This window comes from Heterodontus francisci, chromosome 7, assembly GCF_036365525.1.
Source record: "Heterodontus francisci isolate sHetFra1 chromosome 7, sHetFra1.hap1, whole genome shotgun sequence".
In the NCBI taxonomy this organism is placed as follows: domain Eukaryota; kingdom Metazoa; phylum Chordata; class Chondrichthyes; order Heterodontiformes; family Heterodontidae; genus Heterodontus; species Heterodontus francisci.
The window spans coordinates 10,662,198-10,688,006 of NC_090377.1; the positions used below are offsets into that span (position 1 = coordinate 10,662,198).

The 25,809-nt window shown below is 46.3% G+C and overlaps 1 protein-coding gene across 1 annotated transcript in view; it reads right to left on the reverse strand.

The window, feature by feature from the left end:
- Positions 1-205: 205 nt before the first annotated feature.
- Positions 206-25,809, reverse strand: part of LOC137371843 (gap junction gamma-1 protein-like) — a 55,266-nt gene continuing 29,662 nt past the window's right edge. Inside the window, exons 2-4 of the mRNA XM_068034784.1 lie at positions 18,668-18,720; positions 6,839-7,987; positions 206-359 (exon numbers count right to left, since the gene is read on the reverse strand). Coding sequence (XP_067890885.1) covers positions 346-359; positions 6,839-7,955 — 1,131 coding nt within the window. The 5' untranslated portion in view covers positions 7,956-7,987; positions 18,668-18,720 and the 3' untranslated portion in view covers positions 206-345. The remainder of the gene's footprint in view (positions 360-6,838; positions 7,988-18,667; positions 18,721-25,809) is intronic.

Genomic DNA, 25,809 nt, shown 5'->3' on the forward strand with positions numbered 1-25,809 from the left:
ACTTACTAGGTTGTGGTCGGAATGTTCCAGAATACAAAAAAAAGCACCAAGAAGTACAAGCCAACAACCACCGGGCTGGTTTTAGAATGCTCGGCACTTGTCAAGTTCCTCCAAGTCTCATCCTAACCCACCCTCACTCTGCCACTGCCCTCCCCACCCACCCAACCCCCCACTCAGCCTCCCCTCCCAACCCGGTTTCTTCCAGTTGTTCAATTTTTAGAAATTGGCGACATTAATGCCAAGGCTGTGAAAATGAAATGCAAGTCTTTCCAGTCGAGGTCCCTTTATTGCTTCAAGCATCAGCTCTCTCCGAACCTCATGGTCGAAGAGCCCATCCAATCAGCATCACGCCCGCAGGCCTGCAAAAGGAAAAGGAAGAAATGGTTACCCTTGGAGGGAAGGAGATGAATTGAGTAGATTGCCCACCAGTGAGACATAGGAACACAGGAACAGGAGGAGGCCATTCAGCCCCTCGAACCTGTTCCACCATTCAGTTAGCTCACAGTTGACATGCATCTACCTGCCCTGGAGACATTTTGCATTTTCATCTTATACCCCCTCAATCAGAGTACATGCAAGAGGCCAGAACTGGAGGAGTCCAGACATCTGGGAAGGTTGTAGGGCTGGAGGAGATTACAGAGATAGAGAAGGGTGAGGCCATGGAGGGATTCGCAACCCGGGACAAAAATTTTAAAACTGAGACGCAGCCAGACTTGGAACCAACATAGATCACTAGTGTACCCTGATTTTTGATCCCTCTCAAAGTTCAGTGGCTCCACACTATAGAAGCAGCTCCCAATGATAGTTGGGTCACTATGATCTAATGGTCGTTTGGTAGAAGGTTTGACTGTGGCCAAACATGTACTGGGATGTCTGAAGATCACAAGACGAGCTTTCTTTTTGAAATTCCATGCTCACCTAGCTGCCAGATGTTAATTCCGGGAATGGGTAGTTCCCATCACAGCATCGGGAAACTTCAGAGGCAGGCAGATAGCAAAGCTCCCTGTATTTTTCTCCAACAAAGCACCTTAGACACGGCCTCAGAATAGATCCAACTATTGACATCGTGTCAGTCCTGTTTCATTGGGTAGCAGTCTCACCTCAGTTAGAAGAATCTGGGTTCAAGTCCCTCTCCAGAGCGTTCAGCACAGTCTCTAAGCTGACACTCCAGCATTGTTGGAGGTGCTGTCTTTTGGATCAGATGTTAAACTGAGGCTCTGACTACCTCTCTCAGGTGGAGGTAAAATATCCCATTTCACTATTTTGAAGAAGAGCAGGGGCATTCCCCCTGGTGTCCGATATTCATCCCTCAACCAAAAAAGATGATCAGGTCATCATCACACTACTATCTGTGGGATCTTGCTGTGTGAAAATTGGCTGTTGTGTTTCCTACTTTATAGTAGCGCCTACACCTCTGTAAAGCTCTTTGGGATGTCCTGGCCATGAAAGGTGCTATATAAATGCAAGATTTTTTTTTTAAGAGATACAGCACTGAAACAGGCCCTTCGGCCCACCGAGTCTGTGCCGACCATCAACCACCCATTTTATACTAATCCTACACCATTTCCATATTCCTACCACATCCCCACGTGTCCCTATATTTCCCTACCACCTACCTATACTAGGGGCAATTTATAAAGGCCAATTTACCTATCAACCTGCAAGTCTTTGGCATGTGGGAGGAAACCGGAGCACCCGGAGGAAACCCACGCAGACACAGGGAGAACTTGCAAACTCCACACAGGCAGGACCCGGAATTGAACCCGGGTCGCTGGAACTGTGAGGCTGCGGTGCTAACCACTGCGCCACTGTGCCACCCAAGATCTTTTTACTTCATCAATAAAACAGTTTTATTTCACATACTGCCCTTCCATGTGGCTTTTGAGGGAGAGGGGTAGTGCGAGGATTAAGGAAACTTTTGTAATGTTGGATCATTCCCAGTAAAAATTAGGAACCTCGGAATTGTTGGAAGAAAACAGACCAAGGTCCATCTTGTTCACTTTCTAACCATCCATGTAGTCACATGATACAACGATAATGGGGGTTGTTGACCAATGACAGCGATCGATCTCTATCAGTGAGTCGACAACAGACCCAGACTGAGCGGAGGAAAACCCCCAGTGCTGGAGAACTTTGACAAACATCGATTCAAACATCGTTCCTCCTGAGCCATATGTCAGATCTCAAATTACTCCCGTACTGTAATGCCAGAATGTCATTTTCTGAAAGAAATCTATCTAATTTACATTGGAATGCATCAATACTAACTGCCGGCACCATCTCCCGAAGGAGTCTGTTCCATAGACTAGCCGCTCACTCACTGAAAAATTTCTGCAGATTTTCCCCCCTCAAGCTCAGGCCGTGTCCTCTGGTTCTACTGTTCCAGACAAAGTAGAAGAGACTATCCATAGTCTAAATTCTCCAGTCCCTTGAGAAGCTGACAATCAACAATCATATCATCACACAAACCTTCTCTTGTCCAGTGAGAACAGGCCCAATTGGCATTACCCCTATTTAGAAAGTGCCTGGCCGACCCATTTAAGGTAGGCACCACACAGCCTGTATCTAGACTTAATTGAAATCCAGGTCCCAGAGGTGAAAGGAATGCATTAACCCTCAGCAACAGTCAGAGGCACCATTTAATGTATTTGCATCAGATATGTCAGCCATGGTTTGGTAGCTCTCCCACCTCAGAGTCAGAAGGTTGTGGGTTCAAATCCCACTCCAGAGACTTGATCACATATTCCAGGTTGACACCCCCATTGCCAGCACTGAGGGAGTGCTGCACTGTCAGAGGGACTGTCTTTCAGATGAATTAAATTAAGGTCCTGTCTGCCCTCTCAGGTGGATATAAAAGATCCCATGGTGCTATTTTGAAGATGAGCAGGGGAGTTATTCCCCCTGTGCTGGACCAACATTTAGCCCTCCTAAAACAGATTATCTGGTCATTATCACATTGCTGTTTGTGGGAGCTTGCTGTGCACAATTGCCCCTGCTTTCCTAAATTACAACAGCGACTGCACTACAAAAATACTTCATTGGCTGTAAAATGCCTTGGGACATCTCGACGGTAACCAGGGATAACACATATTGAAATCTCTTTTTAAAAATCCCACTCCATATGCCTCTCCCCACAAACCCACTGCAAGTTTGACATCAACACTGAGTATAGCTGCAGATGCGAGTTGAAAACTTCCAATTCAGTTCATTGATGATACCAGAAACAGAAGGGGTTACAGTGTAGGTAGGGCCATAGGAACATGAAGAGGCCATTCAGCCCCTCAAACCTGTTCCGCCATTCAATCGGTTCATGCCTGATCGGTATTTTAACTCCATTTACCCGTCCCAATTTCACAACCTTCAAAACCCTTACCTAATGGAAATCTAATCAAGCTCAGCTTAATAATGAACTTGCATTTCAATAGCACCTTTCACAACCTCAGGACATCACAATGCGCTTCACAGCCAATGTGTAGTCGCTGTTGTAATAGAGTCACAGAGTCGTGGAGTTATAAAGCACAGAAACAGGCCCTTCGGCCCACCGTGTCTGTGACGGCCATCAAGCACCTAGCTATTCTAATCCCATTTTCCAGCACTTGGCCCGTAGCCTTGTATGCTATGGCGTTTCAAGTGCTCATCTAAATACTTCTTAAATGTTGTGAGGGTTCCTGCCTCTACCACCTCTTCAGGCAGTGCGTTCAAGATTCCAACCACCCTCTGGGTGAAAAAATGTTTCCTCAAATCCCCTCTAAACCTCCTGCCGCTTACCTTAAATCTGTGCCCCCTGGTTATTGGCCCCTTCACTAAGGGAAAAAGTTTCTATCTACCCTATCCATTCCCTTCATAATTTTGTATATCTCAATCATGTCCCCCCTCAGCCTTTGCTCTAAGGAAAACATATCCAGTCTCTCTTCATAGCTGAAATGCTCCAGCCCAGGCAAGATCCTGGTGAATCTGCTCTGCACCCTCTCCAGTGCAATCACATCCTTCCTATAGTGTGGTGCCCAGAACTGTACACAGTACTCCAGCTGTGACCTAACTAGCATTTAATACAGCTCCATCATAACCTCACTGCTCTTCTGTTCTATGTCTCGGCTAATAAAGGCAAGTATCCCATATGCCTTCCTAACCACCTTATCGACCTGTGCTGCTGCCTTCAGTGATCTATGGACAAGCACCCCAAGGTCCCTCTGACCCTCTGTACTCCTGAGGGTCCTACCATCCATTGTATATTCCCTTGCCTTGTTAGTCCTCCCAAAATGCATCACCTCACACTTCTCAGGATTACATTCCATTTGCCACTGCTCTGCCCATCTTACCAGCCCATCTATATCATCCTGTCATCTAAGGCTTTCCTGCTCACTATTTACGACACCACCAATTTCCGTGTCATCTGCAAATTTACTGATCATACCACCTATATTCACATCTAAATCATTAATGTACACTACAAACAGCAAGGGTCCCAGCACTGGTCCCTGTTGGACACCACTGGTCACACTTCCAATCGCAAAAGCAACCCCAGGACCATCACCCTCTGCCTCCTGACACTAAGCCAATTTTGGATCCAATTTGCCAAATTGCCCTGGATCCCATTGGCCCTTACCTTCTTAACCAATCTCCCATGCGGGACCTTATCAAAGTTTTACTGAAGTCCCTGTAGACTACATCAACTGCTTTACCCTCATCTACACATCTAGTCACCTCTTCGAAAAATTCAATCAAATTAGTTAGACATGCTCTCCCCCTGACAAAGCCATGCTGACTACCCTTGATTAATCCTGTCTCTCCAAGTGGCGATTAATCTTGCCGCTCAGATTTTTTTCCAATAGTTTCCCTACCACTGCTGTTAGATTCGCTGGCCTGTAATTACCTGGGTTATCCCTACTACCCTTCTTGAATAATGGTACCACATTCACTGGCCAGAGAGAATTTGAAAATTTGTGTCAAAGTCCCTGCAATCTCTTCCCTTGCCTCATATAACAGCTGGGATACATTTCATCTGGGCCTGGGGATTTATCCACTTTTAAGCCCGTTAAAACCGCTAATACCTCCTCCCGATCAATGCTAATTTGTTCAAGTATATCACAGTCCCCCTCCCTGATCTCTACACCTACATCGTCCTTCTCCTTGGTGAACACAGACGAAAAGTAATCATTTAAAACCTCACCTACGACCTCCGGCTCCACACACAAATTGCCACTTTGGTCCCTAATGGGCCCTACTCTTTCCCTGGTTATCCTCTCACCCGTAACATACTTATAAAATGCCTTGGGATTTTCCTTTATCTTGCCCACCCATGTTTTTTCATGCCCCTTTTCGCTCTCCTAATTACTTTTTTAAGTACCCCCCCTACACTTTCTATACTCCTCTAGGGCCTCCACTCTTTTCACCCCTCTGAATCTGCCATAAGACTCCTTTTTTTCCTGATCCAATCCTCTATATCCTTTGACATCCAGGGTTCCCTGGACTTGTTGGTCCTACCCTTCACCTTTACGGGAACATATTGGCCCTGAACTCTCACTATTTCCTCTTTGAATGACTCCCACTGGTCTAATGTAGACTTTCCTAGTAGCTGCTCCCAGTCCACTTTGGCCAGATCCTGTTTCATTATATTGAAATTGGCCTTCCCCCAATTCAGTACCTTTATTTCTGGTCCATCTTTGTCCTTTTCATAACTACCTTAAATCTTACAAAGTTATGGTCACTATCCCCAAAATGCTCCCCCACTGACACTTCTACCACTTGTCCGGCTTCATTCCCTAAGGTTAGGTCCAGTACTGCCCCTTCTCTTGTAGGACTTTCTACGTACTGGCTCAAAAAGCTCTCCTGTATGCATTTTAAGAATTCCTCCACCTTTAAGCCTTTTGCACTAAGACTATCCCAGTTGATATTGGGGAAGTTGAAATCCCCTACTATTATTACACTATTATTTTTACACCTCCCTGTGATTTGCCTACATATCTGCTCCTCTATCTCTCCCTGACTGTTTGGAGTTCTGTAGTACACTCCCAGCCAAGTGATTGCCCCCTTTTTGTTTTTAAGTTCTACCCATATGGCCTCATTTGAGGAACCTTCTGAGATACCATTCCTCCTTACTGCAGTAATTGACTCCTTGATCAACAGTGTAATGCCACCTCCTCTTTTACACCTCCCTCTGTCACGTCTGAAGATTCTATACCCTGGAATATTGAGTTGTCAGTCCTGCCCTTCGCTCAACCATGTCTCTGTGATAGCAATAATATCATAATCCCATGTGTTAATCAATGCCCTCAATTCATCTGCCTTACTTGTAAGACTCCTTGCGTTAATATAGATGCAATCCAGCCTTGCATGTTTCACTTGTGCCTTAACAGGTCTAGATTTGCTCTGCCTTCCAGACTGACTCAGTTTCTCTTCTATATTTGATTGTGTCTCACCCCCTACTGTACCTCCACTCTAAATCCCATCCCCCTGTCAAATTAGTTTAAATACCCTGCCCCCAATAGCAATGTGATAAATTGCCAGTGCATATGTTTTTTCACGATGTTGGTTGAAGAATAAATATCGGCCTGCACCCTTGGGGGGACTCCCCTGCTCTTCATTGAAATAGTGCCATGGGATCTTTTACTTCCACCTGAGAGGGCAGAAGGGGCCTCGGTTTAATGTCTCATCTGAAAGGCGACACCTCCGACAGTGCAGCACTCCTTCAAGACTGCACTGGAAGAGTCAGCATGGATTTTATGCTCAAATCTCTGGTGTGAGACTTGAATTCACAACCTTCTGACTCAGAGGCGAGCGTGCGACCCACAGCCACAGATCCACCAATAACTGACTACCAGTTAATAAAAAATTTTACCTGCTTTTTCGGAACAGGCACCTTCGTTCTCCTGAGCAAAGTTCAGTCGGTTCTGCTCGACGGCTGTGCCATTTGACTCGGGGCTGCCGCTCCTCGGTTGGCGCGGGACCTCTCCCGATGCTCGGTAAGCCATGTTCAGCTGCTCCTGGGCCAGCTTCAGGTGCCGGTGAACTGCTTCGGACATCTCGAAGCTGCCTGGCCCCAGGCCGCCAAGGTTGGAGTGGTACGGCATGCTCCCGTTGCTTAGCTTGGTCTTGTCTTTGCGAAGCACTGAGTGGTAGCCCGGAGGGGCGTAGGAGGTACACTTGGAAGGGCGGGAAGCCTGCCGTCTGCCCCTCAAGCCATCTCTGATGCCACCGCAGCCAAGGTGAAAGAGCTCGGCGATGTTGAGCAACAAGCAGAGGCCACTCACCACGTACATGACCAGCAGGAAGATGGTCTTCTCCGTCGGGCGGGAAACGAAGCAGTCGATGGTGTACGGGCAAGGTATCTTATTACAGACAAAGTTGGGGAGGACCTCAAACCCGTACAGTAAGTACTGGCCAGCCAGGAAGCCTATTTCAAAGAGCGTCCTCATCAGGAGCTGGAAGACGTACATCTTCATGAGACCGTCTTCTTTGATGCGGCGCCTCCCATCGTGCTGCTGCTTCGTCTCGGGAGCTTTCTTGTCGGCCTCGGGCTCAGGCTCGTGCTCAATCTCCTCACAGACCATGGGGTCCTCTTCATTGTCGCCGTCCGCCTCCTCGTAATCCCGGGCTGCTCCCCGGTGCACGATGGGCATCCTCTTCTTTGGCTTCGACTGGCCGCCCTCCATCCGAGATATCTGGTGCATGGCGTAGCCCAGGTACATGATGGATGGCACCGAGATCATGATGATTTGGAAGACCCAGAACCGGACATGGGACAAGGGCGCGAAGGAATCGTAGCACACGTTCTCGCACCCAGGCTGCAGCGTGTTGCACACAAACTTACTCTGTTCATCGTGGTAGATGGACTCGCCGCCCACCGCCGTCAACACGATGCGGAAGATGATGAGGACAGTCAACCAGACTTTACCAACGAACGTGGAGTGATTCTGGATCTCCTCAAGCAGCCGTGTCAGAAAAGACCAGCTCATCTTGGCAGAGCAAGACCTTCAACACAGTAACACTGGAAGGAACCATCAGAAAAGAAGGATGAAATATCCAACCGGCCAACTTCAGATCAGGCGGAGGCCATTCAGCCCCTCAAGCCTGTTCTGCTATTCAATGACAAATCTGCATCTTAACTCCATTTACCTGCCTTGACTCCATATCCTTTATTACCCTCAGCTGGCAAAAATCTAACAATCTCAGATTGATATTAATTAGTGAGCATCTACTGCTTTATGTGGGAGAGAGATCCACACTTCCACTAGCCTGTGTGTGAAGAAGTCTTTCCTAACATCTCAAATAAAAGCAAAATACTGCAGATGCTGGAAATCTGAAATAAAAACAAGAAATACTGGAAATACTCAACAGGTCTGGCAGCATCTGTGAAGAGAGAAGCAGAGTTAATGTTGCATGTCAGTGACATTTCATCAGAACTGGCAAAGGTTAGAAATGTAATAGCTTTTAAGGAAATAAAGCAGGGGTGGAGCAAGAGATAACAAAAGGAAAGGCGTTGATAGGACAGGGTCACAGAGAATAACCAGAAGGTCAAGGAGCAAAGGCAAACGGTATGTTAATGGTGTGGTGAAAGACGAAGCATTAGTACAGAGAGGGTGTTAATTGACAGAAAAATGAACGGCCCTGGCCCAAAGCACAAACATGAAAATAAACAGTGGGCAGGCGCATGGTAAAAAAAAATGAACGATGAAACAAACTAAAATAAAATAAACAAATAAAAAAATAACTAAAAATAAAAAGGAGTGCCCGTGATGCTCTGAAATTATGGAACTCAATGTTCAGTTCAAAGGGATCGTCCCCTCCACGACACCCTGATCCACTCCTCCATTACCCCCAACACCTCTTCCCCTTCTCACAGCACCTTCCCCTGCAATCGCAGGAGGTGTAATACCTGCCCATTTACCTCCTCTCTCCTCACTATCCAAGGCCCCAAACACTCCTTTCAGGTGAAGCAGTGATTTACTTGCACTTTTCAATTTAGTATACTGTATTCGCTGTTCACAATGCAGTATCTTCTACATTGGGGAAACCAAACGCAGATTGGGTGACCGCTTTGCGGAACACCTCCTCTCAGTCCGTAAGCTTCCGGTTGCTTGCCATTTCAACACTCCCCCCCCCCCCCCCCCCCCTGCTCTCATGCCCACATCTCTGTCCTTGGATTGCTGCAGTGTTCCAGTAAACATCAACGCAAGCTCAAGGAACAGCATCTCATTTACCGATTAGGCACACTACAGCCTGCCGGACTGAACATTATCTATATTGAAGTTTATTCGTCAATTACATGCCATTCTGGTAAGTTTATTGCTGCAAGCAAGACAAAATTTGGAGATGGGCCACTTGTGCACTAAGATGAACCAGAGCCAAAACTCAAGATGCCAGGTGATATCCGCAAAACAGAACATTTGATAACAGTTTTTGCATGTTTTGACATCAACTGGCTAAGCCGTGACAAGTTGGAAGAAGCAAACCCTGGCTGAGTGTGACTCAAACGATCAATTTCAGCCATGCTGACATGAGGGGGCACGTCAGAGCCAAGAGCAGCTGCAATGGGGAGATGATAGGATTAGAGAATCTTACTTACAGCACAGAAGGAGGCCATTCAGCCCATCACGCCTGTGCTGGCTGTTTGAAAGAGCTGTCCAATTTGTCCCACAGCCCGGAATGTTCCCCATGACCCTGCAAGTGAACCTTCTTCAAATACAGGTCCTTTTGAAAGTCCCTGTGGAACCCGCTTTCATCACAGGTAGTGCATTCCAGATCTTACACAACCCTCAGTGTGAAGAAATTTCTCCTCATTTCCCCTCTAGTTCCTTTGCCAATTATTTTTAATCCAGGACCTCTGGTTACTGACCCACTTGCCAGAGGAAATAACTTCTCCCTGCTTGCTCTATCAAAACCCCTCATGATTTTGAACACCTCTATTAAATCTCCCCTTAACCTTCTCTGCTCAAAATGAACAATACCAGCTTCTCCAGTCCCTCCACATAAAAGACCTCCCTCATTCCTGGTATCATCCTGGTAAATCTCCTCCGCACCCTCTCCGAGGCCTTGACATCCTTCCTAAAATGTGGTGCCTAGAAATGAAAATATTCCAGCTGAGGCCGAACCAGTGATTTGTAGAGGGTTTAGCACGACTTCCTTGCTTTTGTATTCAATGGCCCCATTTTCTTTTAGAAAGATAAGGATCCTATATTGTGACCATTTAAAAAATTATTGTTCTCGGGGTCTGGGCATTTATTGTCCATCCTTATTTGCGATGAAGTGGTAGTGGTGCACGCGTCAGTGGTGGGCCTTCTTCTTGAACCATTGGTTTTGCTGCAACTGAGTGGCCTGCCAGACCACTTCAGAGGACAGTTAGAAGGCCACCTTGTTGGGGTGCGGCTAGACGCACAAATAAACCAGACAAGAGTAAGGAACAACAGCTTTCGTACTCTAAAAGGACATTAGTGAAGCTGAAATATTACAGAGATCCTGCTGTCGGTACCAAGGGAACCAACGGCAAAAAATCACCCCATCCTCAACCTTACGACTGAAGGAAGGTCATTTACACAGCAGCTGAAGATGGTTGGACCTAGGACACTGCCAAGAAACTTGACATAGACAACAAGGAGAACGCCCCTTCTCTCTTTCAAAATAGTGTCCGTGGGATCTTTTGCATCCATCTGTGAGGGCAGACAGGGCCTTGGTTGAACATGTCATCTGTAAGACGGCACCTCCGACAGTGCAGCACTCCCTCAGTGCTGCACTGGGAGTGTCAGCCTGGATTATATACAAGTCCCTGGGGAAAGATTTGACCCCAAAACTTTCTGACTCGGAGGCTACTACCCACTGAGTGGTTGACTGGCTGCAAAGGCTTTGGGCCCCGACAATAACCTGGCTGTAGAACACCTGTGTACTAATTATTGCTAACCAGAGGCTTATGTTACACATAGAATCATAGAATGGTACATCATAAAAGGAGGACATTCGGCCCATTGAGCCTGTGCTGACTCTTTTGGAATGCAATCCAGTTAATCCCACTCCCCCGTTCTTTCCCCATATCCTTGCAATTTCTTCTCCTTCCAATATTTATCCAATTCTCCTTTGAAAGCCACAATTGGAAAAGGCCTCCGCTGCCCTATCAGGGCAGCACATTGCGAATCCTAACCGCTCGTTGCATAAATAAGTTTTCCTCGTGTCGCCTCTGGTTCTTTTGCCAATCATCTTAAATATTGATCCTTCAGCCGTTGGAAACAGTTTCTCTATCAAAACTCTTCATGATTTTGCACACCTCTATCAAATCTCCTCTCAGCCTTCTCTGTTTTAGAAGACTTTAGAACATTACAGTGCAGTACAGGCCCTTCGGCCCTCGATGTTGCGCCGACCTGTGAAACCAGCTGACCTACACTATTCCATTTTCATCCATATGTCTATCCAATGACCACTTAAATGCCCTTAAAGTTGGCGAGTCTACTGCTGTTGCAGGCAGGGCGTTCCACGCCCCTACTACTCTCTGTGTAAAGAATCCACCTCTGACATCTGTCCTATATCTGTCACCCCTCAACTTAAAGCTATGTCCCCTCGTGTTTGCCATCACCATCTGAGGAAAAAGACTCTCACTATTTCCCTATCTAACCCTCTGATTATCTTATATGTCTCTATTAAGTCACCTCTCCTCCTCCTTCTCTCCAACGAAAACAACCTCAAGTCCCTCAGCTTTCCTCGTAAGACCTTCCCTCCATACCAGGCAACATCCTAGTAAATCTCCTCTGCATACTTTCCATAGCTTCCACATCCTTCCTATAATGCGGTGACCAGAACTGCACGCAATACTCCAGGTGCGGTCTCACCAGAGTTTTGTACAGCTGCAGCATGACCTCGTGGCTCCGAAACTCGATCCCCCTACTAATAAAAGCTAACACACCATATGCCTTCTTAACAGCCCTATTAACCTGGGTAGCAACCTTCAGGGATTTATGCACCTGGACACCAAGATCTCTCTGTTCATCTACACTACCAAGAATCTTCCCATTAGCCCAGTACTCTGCATTCCTGTTACTCCTTCCAAAGTGAATCACCTCACACTTTTCCGCATTAAACTCCATTTGCCATCTCTCAGCCCAGCTCTGCAGCCTATCTATGTCCCTCTGTACCCTACAACATCCTTCGGCACTATCCACAACTCCACCAACCTTAGTGTCATCCGCAAATTTACTAACCCACCCTTCTACACCCTCTTCCAGGTCATTTATAAAAATGACAAACAGCAGTGGCCCCAAAACAGATCCTTGCGGTACACCACTAGTAACTAAACTCCAGGATGAACATTTGCCATCAACCACCACCCTCTGTCTTCTTTCAGCTAGCCAATTTCTGATCCAAAGCTCTAAATCACCTTCAACCCCATACTTCCGTATTTTCTGCAATAGCCTACCGTGGGGAACCTTATCAAACGCCTTACTGAAATCCATATACACCACATCCACTGCTTTACCCTCATCCACCTGTTTGGTCACCTTCTCGAAAAACTCAATAAGGTTTGTGAGGCACGACCTACCCGTCACAAAACCGTGCTGACTATCGCTAATGAACTTATTCTTTTCAAGATGATTATAAATCCTGTCTCTTATAACCTTTTCCAACATTTTACCCACAACCAAAGTAAGGCTCACAGGTCTATAATTACCAGGGCTGTCTCTACTCCCCTTCTTGAACAAGGGGACAACATTTGCTATCCTCCAGTCTTCCGGCACTATTCCTGTCGACAATGACGACATAAAGATCAAGGACAAAGGCTCTGCAAAGTCCTCCCTAGCTTCCCAGAGAATCCTAGGATAAATCCCATCTGGCCCAGGGGACTTATCTATTTTCACACTTTCCAAAATTGATAACACCTCCTCCTTGTGAACCTCAATCCCATCTAGCCTAGTAGCCTGAATCTCAGTATCCTCCTCGACAACATTTTCTTTCTCTACTGTAAATACTGACGCAAAATATTCATTTAACACTTCCCCTACCTCCTCTGATTCCACACACAACTTCCCACTAGTATCCTTGATTGGCCCTAATCTAACTCTAGTCATTCTTTTATTCCTGATATACCTATAGAAAGCCTTAGGGTTTTCCCTGATCCTATCCGCCAATGACTTCTCGTGTCCTCTCCTTGCTCTTCTTAGCTCTCCCTTTAGTTCCTTCCTGGCTAGCTTGTAACTCTCAAGCGCCCTAACTGAGCCTTCACGTCTCATCCTAACATAAGCCTTCTTCTTCCTCTTGACAAGCGCTTCAACTTCTTTAGTAAACCACGGCTCCCTCGCTCGACAACTTCCTCCCTGCCTGACAGGTACATACTTATCAAGGACACGCAGTAGCTGCTCCTTGAATAAGCTCCACATTTCGTTTGTGCCCATCCCCTGCAGTTTCCTTCCCCATCCTACGCATCCTAAATCTTGCCTAATCACATCATAATTTCCTTTCCCCCAGCTATAATTTTTGCCCTGCGGTATATACCTGTCCCTGCCCATCGCTAAGGTAAACCTAACCGAATTGTGATCACTATCACCAAAGTGCTCACCTACATCTAAATCTAACACCTGGCCGGGTTCATTACCCAGTACCAAATCCAATGTGGCATCGCCCCTGGTTGGCCTGTCTACATACTGTGTCAGAAAACCCTCCTACACACACGGGACAAAAACTGACCCATCTAAAGTACTCGAACTATAGTATTTCCAGTCGATATTTGGAAAGTTAAAGTCCCCCATAACAACTACCCTGTTACTCTCGCCCCTTTCGAGAATCATCTTCGCTATCCTTTCCTCTACATCTCTGGAACTATTTGGAGGTCTATAAAAGACTCCCAACAGGGTGACCTCACCTCTCCTGTTTCTAACCTCGGCCCATACTACCTCCGTAGACGAGTCCTCAAACGTCCTTTCTGTCGCTGTAATACTCTCCTTGATTAACAATGCCACACCCCCCCCCTCTTTTACCATCTTCTCTGTTCTTACTGAAACATCTAAATCCCGGAACCTGCAACATCCATTCCTGCCCCTGCTCTACCCATGTCTCCGAAATGGCCACTACATCAGGATCCCAGGTACCAACCCATGCTGCAAGCTCACCCACCTTATTCCAGATGCTCCTGGCATTGAAGTAGACACACTTTAAACCAGGTTCTTGCTTGCCAGTGCCCTCTTGCGTCCTTGTAACCTTATCCCTGACCTCACTACTCTCAACATCCTGTACACTGGCACTACATTTTAGGTTCCCATTCCCCTGCTGAATTAGTTTAAACCCCCCCGAAGAGCACTAGCAAATCTCCCCCCCAGGATATTGGTACCCCTCTGGTTCAGGTGAAGACCATCCTGTTTGTAGAGGTCCCACCTACCCCAGAAAGAGCCCCAATTATCCAGGAAACCAAAACCCTCCCTCCTGCACCATCCCTGTAGCCACGTGTTCAACTCCTCTCTCTCCCTATTCCTCGCTTCGCTATCACGTGGCACGGGCAACAACCCAGAGATAACAACTCTGTTTGTTCTCGCTCTAAGCTTCCACCCTTGCTCCCTGAATTTCTGTCTTAAATCCCCATCTCTCTTCCTACCTATGTCGTTGGTGCCTATGTGGACCACGACTTGGGGCTGCTCCCCCTCCCCCTTAAGGATCCCAAAAACACGATCCGAGACATCACGAACCCTGGCACCTGGGAGGCAACACACCAACCGTGAGTCTCTCTCGTTCCCACAGAACCTCCTATCTGTTCCCCTAACTATGGAGTCCCCAATGACTAATGCTCTGCTCCTCTTCCCCTTTCCCTTCTGAGCAACAGGGACAGACTCTGTGCCAGAGACCTGTACCCCATTGCTTACCCCTGGTAAGTCGTCCCCCGCAACAGTATCCAAAAAGGTATACCTGTTGTTGAGGGAAACAGCCACAGGGGATCCCTGCACTGCCTGCTGGTTCCCTCTCCTTCCCCTGACGGTAACCCATCTACCTACTTCTTTTACCTGAGGTGTGACTACCTCCCCATAACTCCTCTCAATAACCCCCTCCGCCTCCCGAATGATCCGAAGTTCATCCAGCTCTAGCTCCAGTTCCCTAACGCGGTTCTCGAGGAGCTGGAGTTGGGTGCACTTCCCGCAGATGCAGTCAGCAGGGACACTCTTGGCGACCCCTACCTCCCACATTCTGCAGGAGGAACATACAACTGCCTTAACCTCCATTCCCTCTATTCTAAATTCCCAACAAATCTACTGAAAAACCAAGGAGAACAACCCCAACAGATAGAGTCGCTCCACATAACTGAAGTCCCTCATCCCTGGTATCATGAGGGGGTCTGGGCAGAGTGGATATGGAGAAACTATTCCCATTCACAGAAGGATCCAGAACCAGAGGACACTGATTTAAGGTGATTGGCAAACTAATAAGGATCTGGAATGCACTGCCTGAGAGTGGGGTGGAGGCAGATTCAATCGTGGCTTTCAAAAGACAATTGGACAATTATCTGATGAGTTAAAAAAAAAACTGCAGGGCCACAGGGAAAGGGCTGGTGAGTGGGTCCAGCTGAGCTGCTCTTGCAGAGAGCCAGCATGGACACATTGGGCTGAATGGCCTCCTTCTGTGCTGTAACCATTCTATGATTCTAAATCTCCTCTGCACTCTCTCAGGGACCAGGACCTTCCTAAAGTGTGGAGCCCAGAATTGGACACGATATTCCAGCAGGTGTGCTCGGAAAAAGCAGGAAGGAACGACGATCAAGATTTCTTGTGCTGGCTTCAAATATCAGGCCACAGGTATGTTCACCATGCATGACAGCAGGAGCTCGGTTGAGGTGCTATGCACTAGTTGGCAATGGGATGGGAAACGTTTGTTACAGTGATGAGCGGGGAGGTTGATCAGTGAGGCCAGCAATGAGCATTAAAATTTATCAGGCCACTTTTGCCCTTAAACCACTGGCCCCTTATCACCTCCCCCTGGAAAGCTGCCTGTATTGCTGCACCTTGCACAAGTTTAGACACTCCAGTGGCAAAAGGTTTCAGTGGGCATGTTTATTCATTTGCAGGATGTGGGCGTCACTGGCAAGGCCAGCATTGATTGCTCATCTCTAATTGTCCTTGAGAAGGTGGTGGTGAGCCACCTCCTTAAACCACTGCAGTCCGTGTGGGCTTTAGCTGTTTGATAAAACTGTCTTGCTCGGCCATTTCAGAGAGCAGTTAAGATTCAACCACATTGCTGTGGATCTGGAGTCACATGTAGGCCAGACCAGGTAAGGATAGCAGATTTCCTTCCCTAAAGGACATTAATGAACCAGCTGAATGAATTAGCCCACCCATGACTTTTTACCACTTGCCCCTCCAGAGGGGCATCTACCTGTGCTGCGTGCAATTCCACAACTGTCAGCCTCGCCTCTGGTACCTCAACCCAACAGTGGTCACTCTTCACATGCAAGCCCAGTGAATACTGGCAGGGCATTCAACTGTAAAGGCATCACGCCCAAGGCCCTCGCCAGGCACCATGCTCTTCAAACATGGGACAACATCTCGACTAAACTCTAAGTTAGAAGGTCATTGGATCAAACCCTGCACCAGATACTTGACCAAATAATCCAGGCTGACATTCCAGTAGCAGAACTGAGGGAGTGCTACACTGTTGTTGAGGGAAACAGCCACAGGGGATCCCTGCACTGCCTGCTGGTTCCCTCTCCTTCCCCTGACGGTAACCCATCTACCTACTTCTTTTACCTGAGGTGTGACTACCTCCCCATAACTCCTCTCAATAACCCCCTCCGCCTCCCGAATGATCCGAAGTTCATCCAGCTCTAGCTCCAGTTCCCTAACGCGGTTCTCGAGGAGCTGGAGTTGGGTGCACTTCCCGCAGATGCAGTCAGCAGGGACTGAGGTGCTGTTTTACAAATGCAATATTAATCTGAGACCCCGTCTGTCCTCTCAGGACATGGAAGATCCAACGGCCACTAATCATAGAGGAGCGGGGAGCTCCCCACCCCCCCCCGCCCTCGGGTTTCTTGAGGCCAATATTCGGACAATGTCATGACCAATGGACCTTAGCCTGAGTTCCTGTACTTTTTGGGGTATGAGGAGGAGGAAATAGAATCCACACATTTCAAATTAAGTTTGAAAACATAATTACATGGGAAACATAGTGAAGAGAAGGCTGAGAGGAAATTTGATAGATTCAAAATCATGAGGGGTCTGGACAGAGTAGATAGAGAGAAACTGTTCCCACTCGGGAAAGGATCGAGAACGAGCGGGCGCAGATTTAAAGTATTTGATAAGAGAAGCAAAAGTGACATCAGGAAAAACTTTTTCACGCAGCGAGTGGTTAAGGTCTGGAATGCGCTGCCTGAGAACGTGGTGGAGGCAGGTTCAATTGAAGCATTCAAAAGGGGAATTAGACTGCTATATGAAAAGGAAGAATGTGCAGGGTTACGGGGAGAAGGCAGGGGAATGGAACTGAGTGAATTGCTCTTTCAGAGAGCCAGTGCAGACACGATGGGCCGAATGGCCTCCTTCTGCACTGTAATAATTGTGTGATTTGTGACATGTTCATTTTCGCACAGCCGACGAGCCTTTTTCAAAATGTCTGATCAGCTCGAGCAGGTGTCCAAAACGAGCTGGCGGCAAGTTGAGTGCAGCTGCCAAACTGGCGAGTTAATTAAGAGTTACAACGCACAGCATCTAAAGCAGGACAAGTTTATGTCTTGAAATGGAGGCGGTGTGCTGCTTTAAAACCCTGAAGCATAAAAACGTGTACTGTACCATTCCATTTGTAAATTGGAATGAGCAAAGACTCAAGTAAGTGCACCCATTTCGCAAAGCACATTAACTCTCCTATCAGAACACCTCATTGCATTATCAATAACTCCAATGACCTGACCTCTTTTCCCTTGATTTGGAAATTCTACCAAACATTTCTCATTCTAAGTGAAGAAGTTTTATCTCATATCTGTTCCAACTTTATCTTCCAGCCAGCATGTTAATTATGGGCTGCAATATGAGAGAAACAGAGAGTGAGAGAGAGAGAGAGAGAGAGGGAGGGAAGAAGAGGGGAAGAGAAATTTCTAAATGCCACTCACAGAAAGTGTTAAAAATTGGGAGTCTTCACCATTTTCAGATTTACACAGAAATCTACAGCATAGAAACAGGCCATTTGCCCCCACAGGTCTACCCCAGTGTTTGTACTCCCCCTGAGGAACCTACTAATTACCACATTTCACCCTATCAGCATAGCCTTCTATTCCTCATGTGCATTAATCCAGCTTCCCTTTAAATATATCTATATCATTCACCTCACTACTCCCTCGTGGTAGTGAGTTCCACATTCTCACCACTCTCTGGGTAAAGAAGTTTCTCCTGAATTCCCAATAGGATTTATTAGTGACGATCTTATATTTTACGGCACAGCAGTTTTGGACTGTCCTACAGGTGGAAACATTTTCTCTATCAAACAGTTTGATTGATTTTTAAGACTTCTCAACAATTCCATCCCAGTGGGAACTTGCTGATTGCACACCTGTGGGATTGAGGTAACGGCACAAAAAGGAACCGTGAACTTTCAGAGCAAACACATCCCGAGTGTCAGCTGCACCGCAGAGTTTCAGTCCCAGGGCTGACTGCTCCCCTCCAATAAGCAAACTGTTCTAGACTGAAGCGAAGGGCGCTGGACAGAGCCAGGCAATCTTCAAGCTTACCTTAAATCTTGATCAGTAAAAGGCCTCGTTCCAACCTCTTCAAAAACCAGCTCCTTTTAGCACGAGAGAAAAAAAAATAGTTTAAAATGTTGCAAAGCCCACTGCTTGCATGACACTCAACAAGACTGAGCAAAACAAGAAGACACCCAACTATTTAAAAATTAAGTCCCTCCCCTTTCCCTCATTAAATCAAGAAATCCATTTCAAAACAGTATATCACTGACGTGGCATGTCTGTGATAATCCTTTCACCAACATCCCACTAGCTTGTCTGTACATGCACAAGAACAGCTTCCATTTCAAAATCTCCTGATCTCTGTTGCTGACTAACACTCAAAGTCCCTTTTCTCTTTAATCTTGCAGTTCCCAGTTTGCAGCGTCAGGTGTAGTTGGATGCTCTCAGCTCCAAATCAGAACAACTTGCATTTTTACAGCCCCTTTGTGCGATCTCAGGACATCCCAAAATGCTTTACAGCCAATTAAATACTTTCTTTTTCAAGTGTAGTCACTATTGTAATGCAGGAAATGCAGCAGCCAATTTGTGCACAGCAAGCTCCCACAAACAGCAATTAAATAAATGGCCAGATAATGTTTTTTTTAATTTACTGATGTTGGTTGAGTAATAAATATTGGCCAGGACGCCAGGGAGAATCCCCTTGTTCTTCTTCACAATAGCAAAATGGAATCCTTTATGTCCGCCTGAGAGAGCAGGCGGGTCCTAAGCTTAGCATCCCATCTGAAAGACACCTCTGACAGTGCAGCACTCCCTCAGTAGGCCACTGGGAGCAAAAGCCTAGAATCCACACTCAAATGTCCGGAGTGGGACTCAAACCCACAATCTCCTGACTGCAAAGTGACAGTACTACCATGGAGACACAACTCAGGCAACAAATAGACCATTAAGTGCACATGTTGAAGGACTGTTTAAGACATTAGTTCGACCTCAGCTGGAGTATTGCATCCAGTTCTGGGCGCCGCACTTTAGGAAAGACGTGAGGGCATTGGAGAGAGTACAGAAAATATTCACGAGAATGGTTCCAGGGATGAAGAATTTCAGTTATGAAGATAGATTGGAGAGGTTAGGACTGTTTTCCTTGGAGCAGAGAAGGCTGAGAGGTGATTTGATAGAGGAATTCAAAATCATGAGGGGTCCGGACAGAGTAGATAGAGAGAAACTGTTCCCACTCATGAAAGGATGGAGAACGAGAGGGTAGAGATTTAAAGTATTTAGTAAGAGAAGCAAAAGCGACATGAGGAAAAACTTTTTCACGCAGCGAGTGGTTAAGGTCTGGAATGCGCTGCCTGAGAATGTGGTGGAGGCAGGTTCAATTGAAGCAGTCAAAAGGGAATTAGACAGTTATATGAAAAGGACGGATGCGCAGGGTTACTGGGAGAAGGCGGGTGAATGGAACTGAGTGAATTGCTCTTTTGGAGAGCCGGTGCGGACACGATGGGCTGAAAGGCCTCCTTCTGCGCTGTAATGATTCTGTGATTTACAATTCTGTGATTTTGTGGCTTGGTTAGCTTGGCAGAGTTTCCCTCCAGCACATGGGGGTCAACCCGTGCTGACCGTAGGCCCAAGCACCCCCATCACTCGTTACCGTGCAGTCAACCCAAGCATTTGCAATAACCTGGAAGAACACCAGTGCTGAATAGGAACTCAGCATCCATCTCAATAGGAACTCAGCATCCATCTCATTCCACCACCTCCCTTGGACTCTCATTTTTCTCCACATTCAGGGATTCCGAATTGGTTTGCAAGTGAATGGATAAACAGGTTACATGTAACTTTATCCCATGCTGTCTCCTCTGCTAGTGTTTTATTTCACCATCTCCAAGCTTTTTCAGCCAATATCCTCCCCTCCTGAAAGTAGGCACCAGCCATCTTCCAGTCTCTGAGCCAAGGGCTGGACTCGAAGGCAGGTGCTGCCAGGCTATTTGGCCACGGGGTGCATCACAGCTGAGCCTTGCACTCTTTTGTAAGCGGCTGATAATCAGGGGCAAGAGCTATGTTCAATTCTTTCTTTTGGACCAAGTTCGGACACTGAGCTAATTGTACCACCCCCATCCCAACTGTTGACCCATTTGATATTGGCCAATTCCGTGCAGACCACTGCTCACTGGATGAACTCACTGTGCGTCAGGATAGAGTCTGAGTTCGAATTGTTAAACAGAACAGATGTCAGGGCCAGTCGACCGCTTTGCCCAGACATTGACGAGCCCCTGCTGTGTCTATGTCGACATTGCTTTAGCCACATTCACTGATCTCAGCAAAAAGCGCCTTACATACAATACCGGCAAGTGTTTCAGGAAGCAAAGGGAACTGTAGGTATGAATGCAAAATTTAAAAAAACAATGTAGGTTAGTAAAAAAGCAAACCAAGCAACCAATGGGGTCCATTTCCAGATGGATAGAATTGAAAAGTAGCAACATTATATTAAATTATATAAAACCATAGTTAGACCACAGTGGGAGTTACTGTGCTCAATTCCAGTCTCTAGATTATAAAAAGGCTATCGAGGTATTGGAGAAGATGCAAAAACATATTTAAAAGGATGATAGCAGAATTGAGAGGTTATACCCATCAGGAAAGACTGGGGGTCTTCAGAAATGAGAAGGCTGAGGGGCGACCTCAGGTTCTTTAAGGTTATTGAAAGGGATTCGTAGAGAAGAGTTTCCACTTGTGGAGCAATCCAAAACTAGGGGGTCATCGATATAAGATAGTTACTAATAAATCTAATAAGGAATTCAGCAGAAACTCTTTAATCCAGAGAATGTGCAACTCGCTGCCATAGAGAGGACAAAGAGGCAGAGAGGTTTAGGGAGGGTATTCCAGCGTTCTTAGGGCCCAGGCAGCAGAAGGCACGACTGCCATTGGTGGAGGAAAGAAAACTGAGGTCAGCATCAGAGGAATGTGGAGATGCAGAAGGGTTGTAGGGCTGGAGGAGGTTACAGAGATGGGCAACAGACCAAGGTCATGGAGGCATTTGAACATGAGGATGAGAATTTTAAATTTGAGGCGTCACCAGACTGGGAGCCAATGAAGGTCAGGGATGGTGGGTGAACGGGACTTGGTGGGAGTTGGAATATAGGCAGCAGAACGTTGGATGAGCTGACGTTTACGGAGGCCAGCCAGGATAGCATTGGAATAGTCCAAGTCCAGAAGACTAAAACAAATGTAAAGCATGGAGCAAAAAATAATCCATTCTCAGATTAAACACATCCCTGTACCCCAACATTAATGTCTTAATTTGAAGCTTTCCCCCTTTCTCGCCAACATACGCAAGGTACTGACATAGCTAACTCCTTTTCCTGTGCAGCTAAGGTACACCCATCTAAACTGTCACACACTGAGGACTGACTTCTTGTCATAATGATGATAATTGATCTGCGTCAGTTATATAAACACTCAGATTTCCACATATGTCAAATGAGTAATGTTGTTTGTGTCCAATTCAAGGTGATGCCATTACCCAATATTCACAGGCAAAAGTCCTTTTTGACCAGGATGTAGCGTGAGTAAAAAAGAGCTCAGGGTCATTACAACACAGAAGGAGGCCATTAGGCCGATCAAGTCCATGCCAGCTCTCTGTAAAGCAATCCAGTCCGTCCCGCTCTATCCCCGTACAAAAGTTCTTTCTCACAAAGCCCCTGTATTTAACTTGCATTTCTATAGCACCTTTCACAACCTCAGGATGCCCCAAAGCGATTTGCAGCCAATGAAGTATTGTTTCCGGTGTAGTCACTGCTGCCGTGTAGGAAACGTGGCAGCCAGTTTGCTCCATCCTCCCTCATCCATCCAGGAGGGTGTAAGAGATCCCATGGCACCATATTGAAGAGGAGCAGTGGAGCTTAACCCAATAACCTGATCAATATTTATCCCTCCATCAGATTATCCTGTCATTATTGTATAAGAATATAAGAAATAAAAGTACAGTCCCTGAAACCTGCCAACAGTTGATCTATGTCAACTCCACTTTCCCTCGCTTTCTCCACATTCTTATCAATCTTAGTCTTGAATATACTCAGAACTGAGTATCCACAGCTCTCTGTAGTCGAGAATTCTAAAGATTCAAACTGCTGTGTGTGGGATCTTGCCATGTGCATATTGGCTTCCATATTTTCCTACAACAGTGACTACACTTCAAAAAAAGTACTTCATTGGCTGTAAAGCACTTTAGGACATTCTGAGGTTGTGAAAGGCACTATATAAATGCAAGTTCTGTCTTTCAGCAAAGGCAGCCATGATCCCCATCATCGTCTGATGACCAGAAGTCACTGGAAAGCGATGAACACCCCAAGAACACAAGAATTAGGAGCAGATGTAGACCATATGGCCCATCAAGCCTGCTCCACCATTCAAAATGATCATGGCTGATCTTGGGCTTCAATTCCACTTTCCTGCCCACTCCCCATATCTATCTATCTCAGCCTGAAATATATTCAATGATGGAGCATCCACAACCCTCTGGGGTAGAGAATTCCAAAGATTCACAACCCTTTGAGTGCAGTAAATTCTCCTCATCTCAGTCCTGAATGATTGACCCCTTATCCTGAGACTGTGTCCCCGTGTTCTACATTCCCTGACCAGTGGGAACAATCTCTGAGTGTCTACCCTATCCAGTCCCTTCAGAATCTTATATGTTTCAATGAGAACACCTCAATCTTCCAAATTCCCCCAAAAAGCTGTTGAGGCTGGGGGTCAATTGAAAAACTGAAAACTCAGATCGATAGATTTTCATTGGAGTATGGGTAATAAGAATAACAGAACCAAGGTGGGTAGATGGAGTTAAGATTCAGATAAGCCATGATCTCACTGAATGGTGGAACAGGCTTGAGGGACTGAATGGCCTACTCCTGTTCCTATGGCTGGATAGCAGGCGTGGGATATGAACCCAGAAACATCTGACACTGAACCATGGCTCCCCTAATGCTCAATGATCATTGTCTAGCTTCACACATGAACTTCCCCTAGAGTGAGCTAGTGGGAAGTGACTAGTACCTTTGGAAACCTCACCTGAAGTCCAACACCGACAAGGGAAGCGAGAAAAAAGCCGGAAGGTAAAATGGAATTTTTGTTGTCTCTGAATTTACACCAGGAGTTGCTTGCATCGTTTGTCCACCTGGGATGGGCTCGCGGTCTGACAAAAAACTGCTCCTAAGTACAACAAAGTGAGGCTTGAGCAGCTGGGAGGCACTAACTCAGCACGTTTGCACTAGGAATAACCTGCAGGCATGGTTTGATTTCATTTCCACAAGAGACTGCAGAATGAGGAGTTACTCACAATTCTAGACGGATTCCGATCACTCTGTGGCCAAGAGCAACCCTGTTCTCCAAACAGGCCCCGACACGTTATGTCATAACAAGTTACTCAAACCCAAATAAAACTGTCAATGCCAGAGATTTCCCTGAAAAGTATCAGAGCTGGATATGGCTCATATCACGTCCCCTCTTCCCCAGTACGTTTCGCATTCAGAATTAGCATCGTAAATAACTTGAGGTACAGCATGGGTTAGAGTAAAGCTCCCTCTACACTGTCCCATCAAACACTTGCAGTTGAGACACCTTGCCTGTGTTCATCATTGACACCAGTGTATCATGAGCAAAGCTATTAAATACAATTGGAATCAAAATAACATGAGGCAATCAATGGCTCCAGGTTGGTTTGAATGAGCAATTTCCTGTGTTAGATTCATTATTGCTCAGCACAGATGCGGAGCCAGGGAGACAGACAAACTCAATGCAGGACACGTATCTAGGTGACCTGAGACAGCAGCAGCCCACTGGCATCTCACTCCACTGGCAGCTCACTCCACTGGCATCTCACTCCACTGGCATCTCACTCCACTGGCAGCTCACTCCACTGGCAGCTCACTCCACTGGCAGCTCATGAATTCCTATGTTTCGGTAAATTAGCGATCCATGGAAGCATCACAGTAGAAGCCAGTGCTCTTCCCTGTAGATGTCCAGACAAACAGACACACACACAACACATACACATTGGAACAGGAATTCTCTTCCCCAGAAAGCAGTGGAGGCTCGGTCATTGAATTTATTCAAAGTTGAATTCGATATATTTTTGACAGACAAGGGAGTCAAGGGGAATTGCGGGGCAGACAAGAAAGTGGAGTTGAGACCACAACCAGATCAGCCATAATCTTATCGAATGGCAGAGCAGGCTCGAAGGGCCGAATAGCCTACTCCTGCTCCTAAGTCCTATGTTCCTATGAGGAGGCCATTTGGCCCCTTGAGCCTGTTCCACCATTTAATGAGATCAAGGCTGATCTATGATCTAACTCCATATACCCACCTTTGCCCCATATCTCTTAATACCTTTGGTTAACAAAAATCTATCACTCAGTTTTAAAGTTAAAAATTGATCTATCATCAAATCACAGATTTGTTACACTGCAGAAGGAGACCATTCAGCCAGCTCTCTCAAAGAGCAATTCACTCAGTTCCATTCCCCCGCCTTCTCCCAGTAACCCTGCACATTCTTCCTTTTCATACAACAGTACAATTCCCTTTTGAACCCGCCTCCAACAAATTCTCAGTAGTACATTCCAGACCTAAACCACTTGCTGTATGTAAAAAGTTTTTCCTCATGTCACTTTTGCTTCTCTCAACAATTACTTTAAAGCTGTGCCCTCTCATTCTCTAGTGGGAACAGTTTCTCTCTATCTACTCTGTCCAGACCCCTCATGATTTTGAATACCTCTATCAAATCACCTCTCAGCCTTCTCTTCTCCAAGGAAAACAGTCCTAACTTCTCCAATCTATCTTCATAACTGAAATTCCTCATCCCTGGAACCATTCTTGTGAATCTTGTCTGTACTCTCTCCAATGCACTTACGTCTTTCCTAAAGTGCGGTGCCCAGAACTGTACGCAGAACTCCAGCTGAGGCCGAACTAGTATCTTATACAAGTTCAACATAACTTACTTGTTCTCGTACTCTATACCACTATTAATGCCCAGGATACTATATGCTTTATTAAGCACTCTCTCAACCTGTCCTGCCACCTTCAATGACTTATGCACATATATACCCAGGTCCCTCTGCTCCTGCACCCCCTTTAGAATTGTACCCTTTATTTTATATTGTCTCTCCATATTCTTCCTACCAAAATGAATCACTTCACAT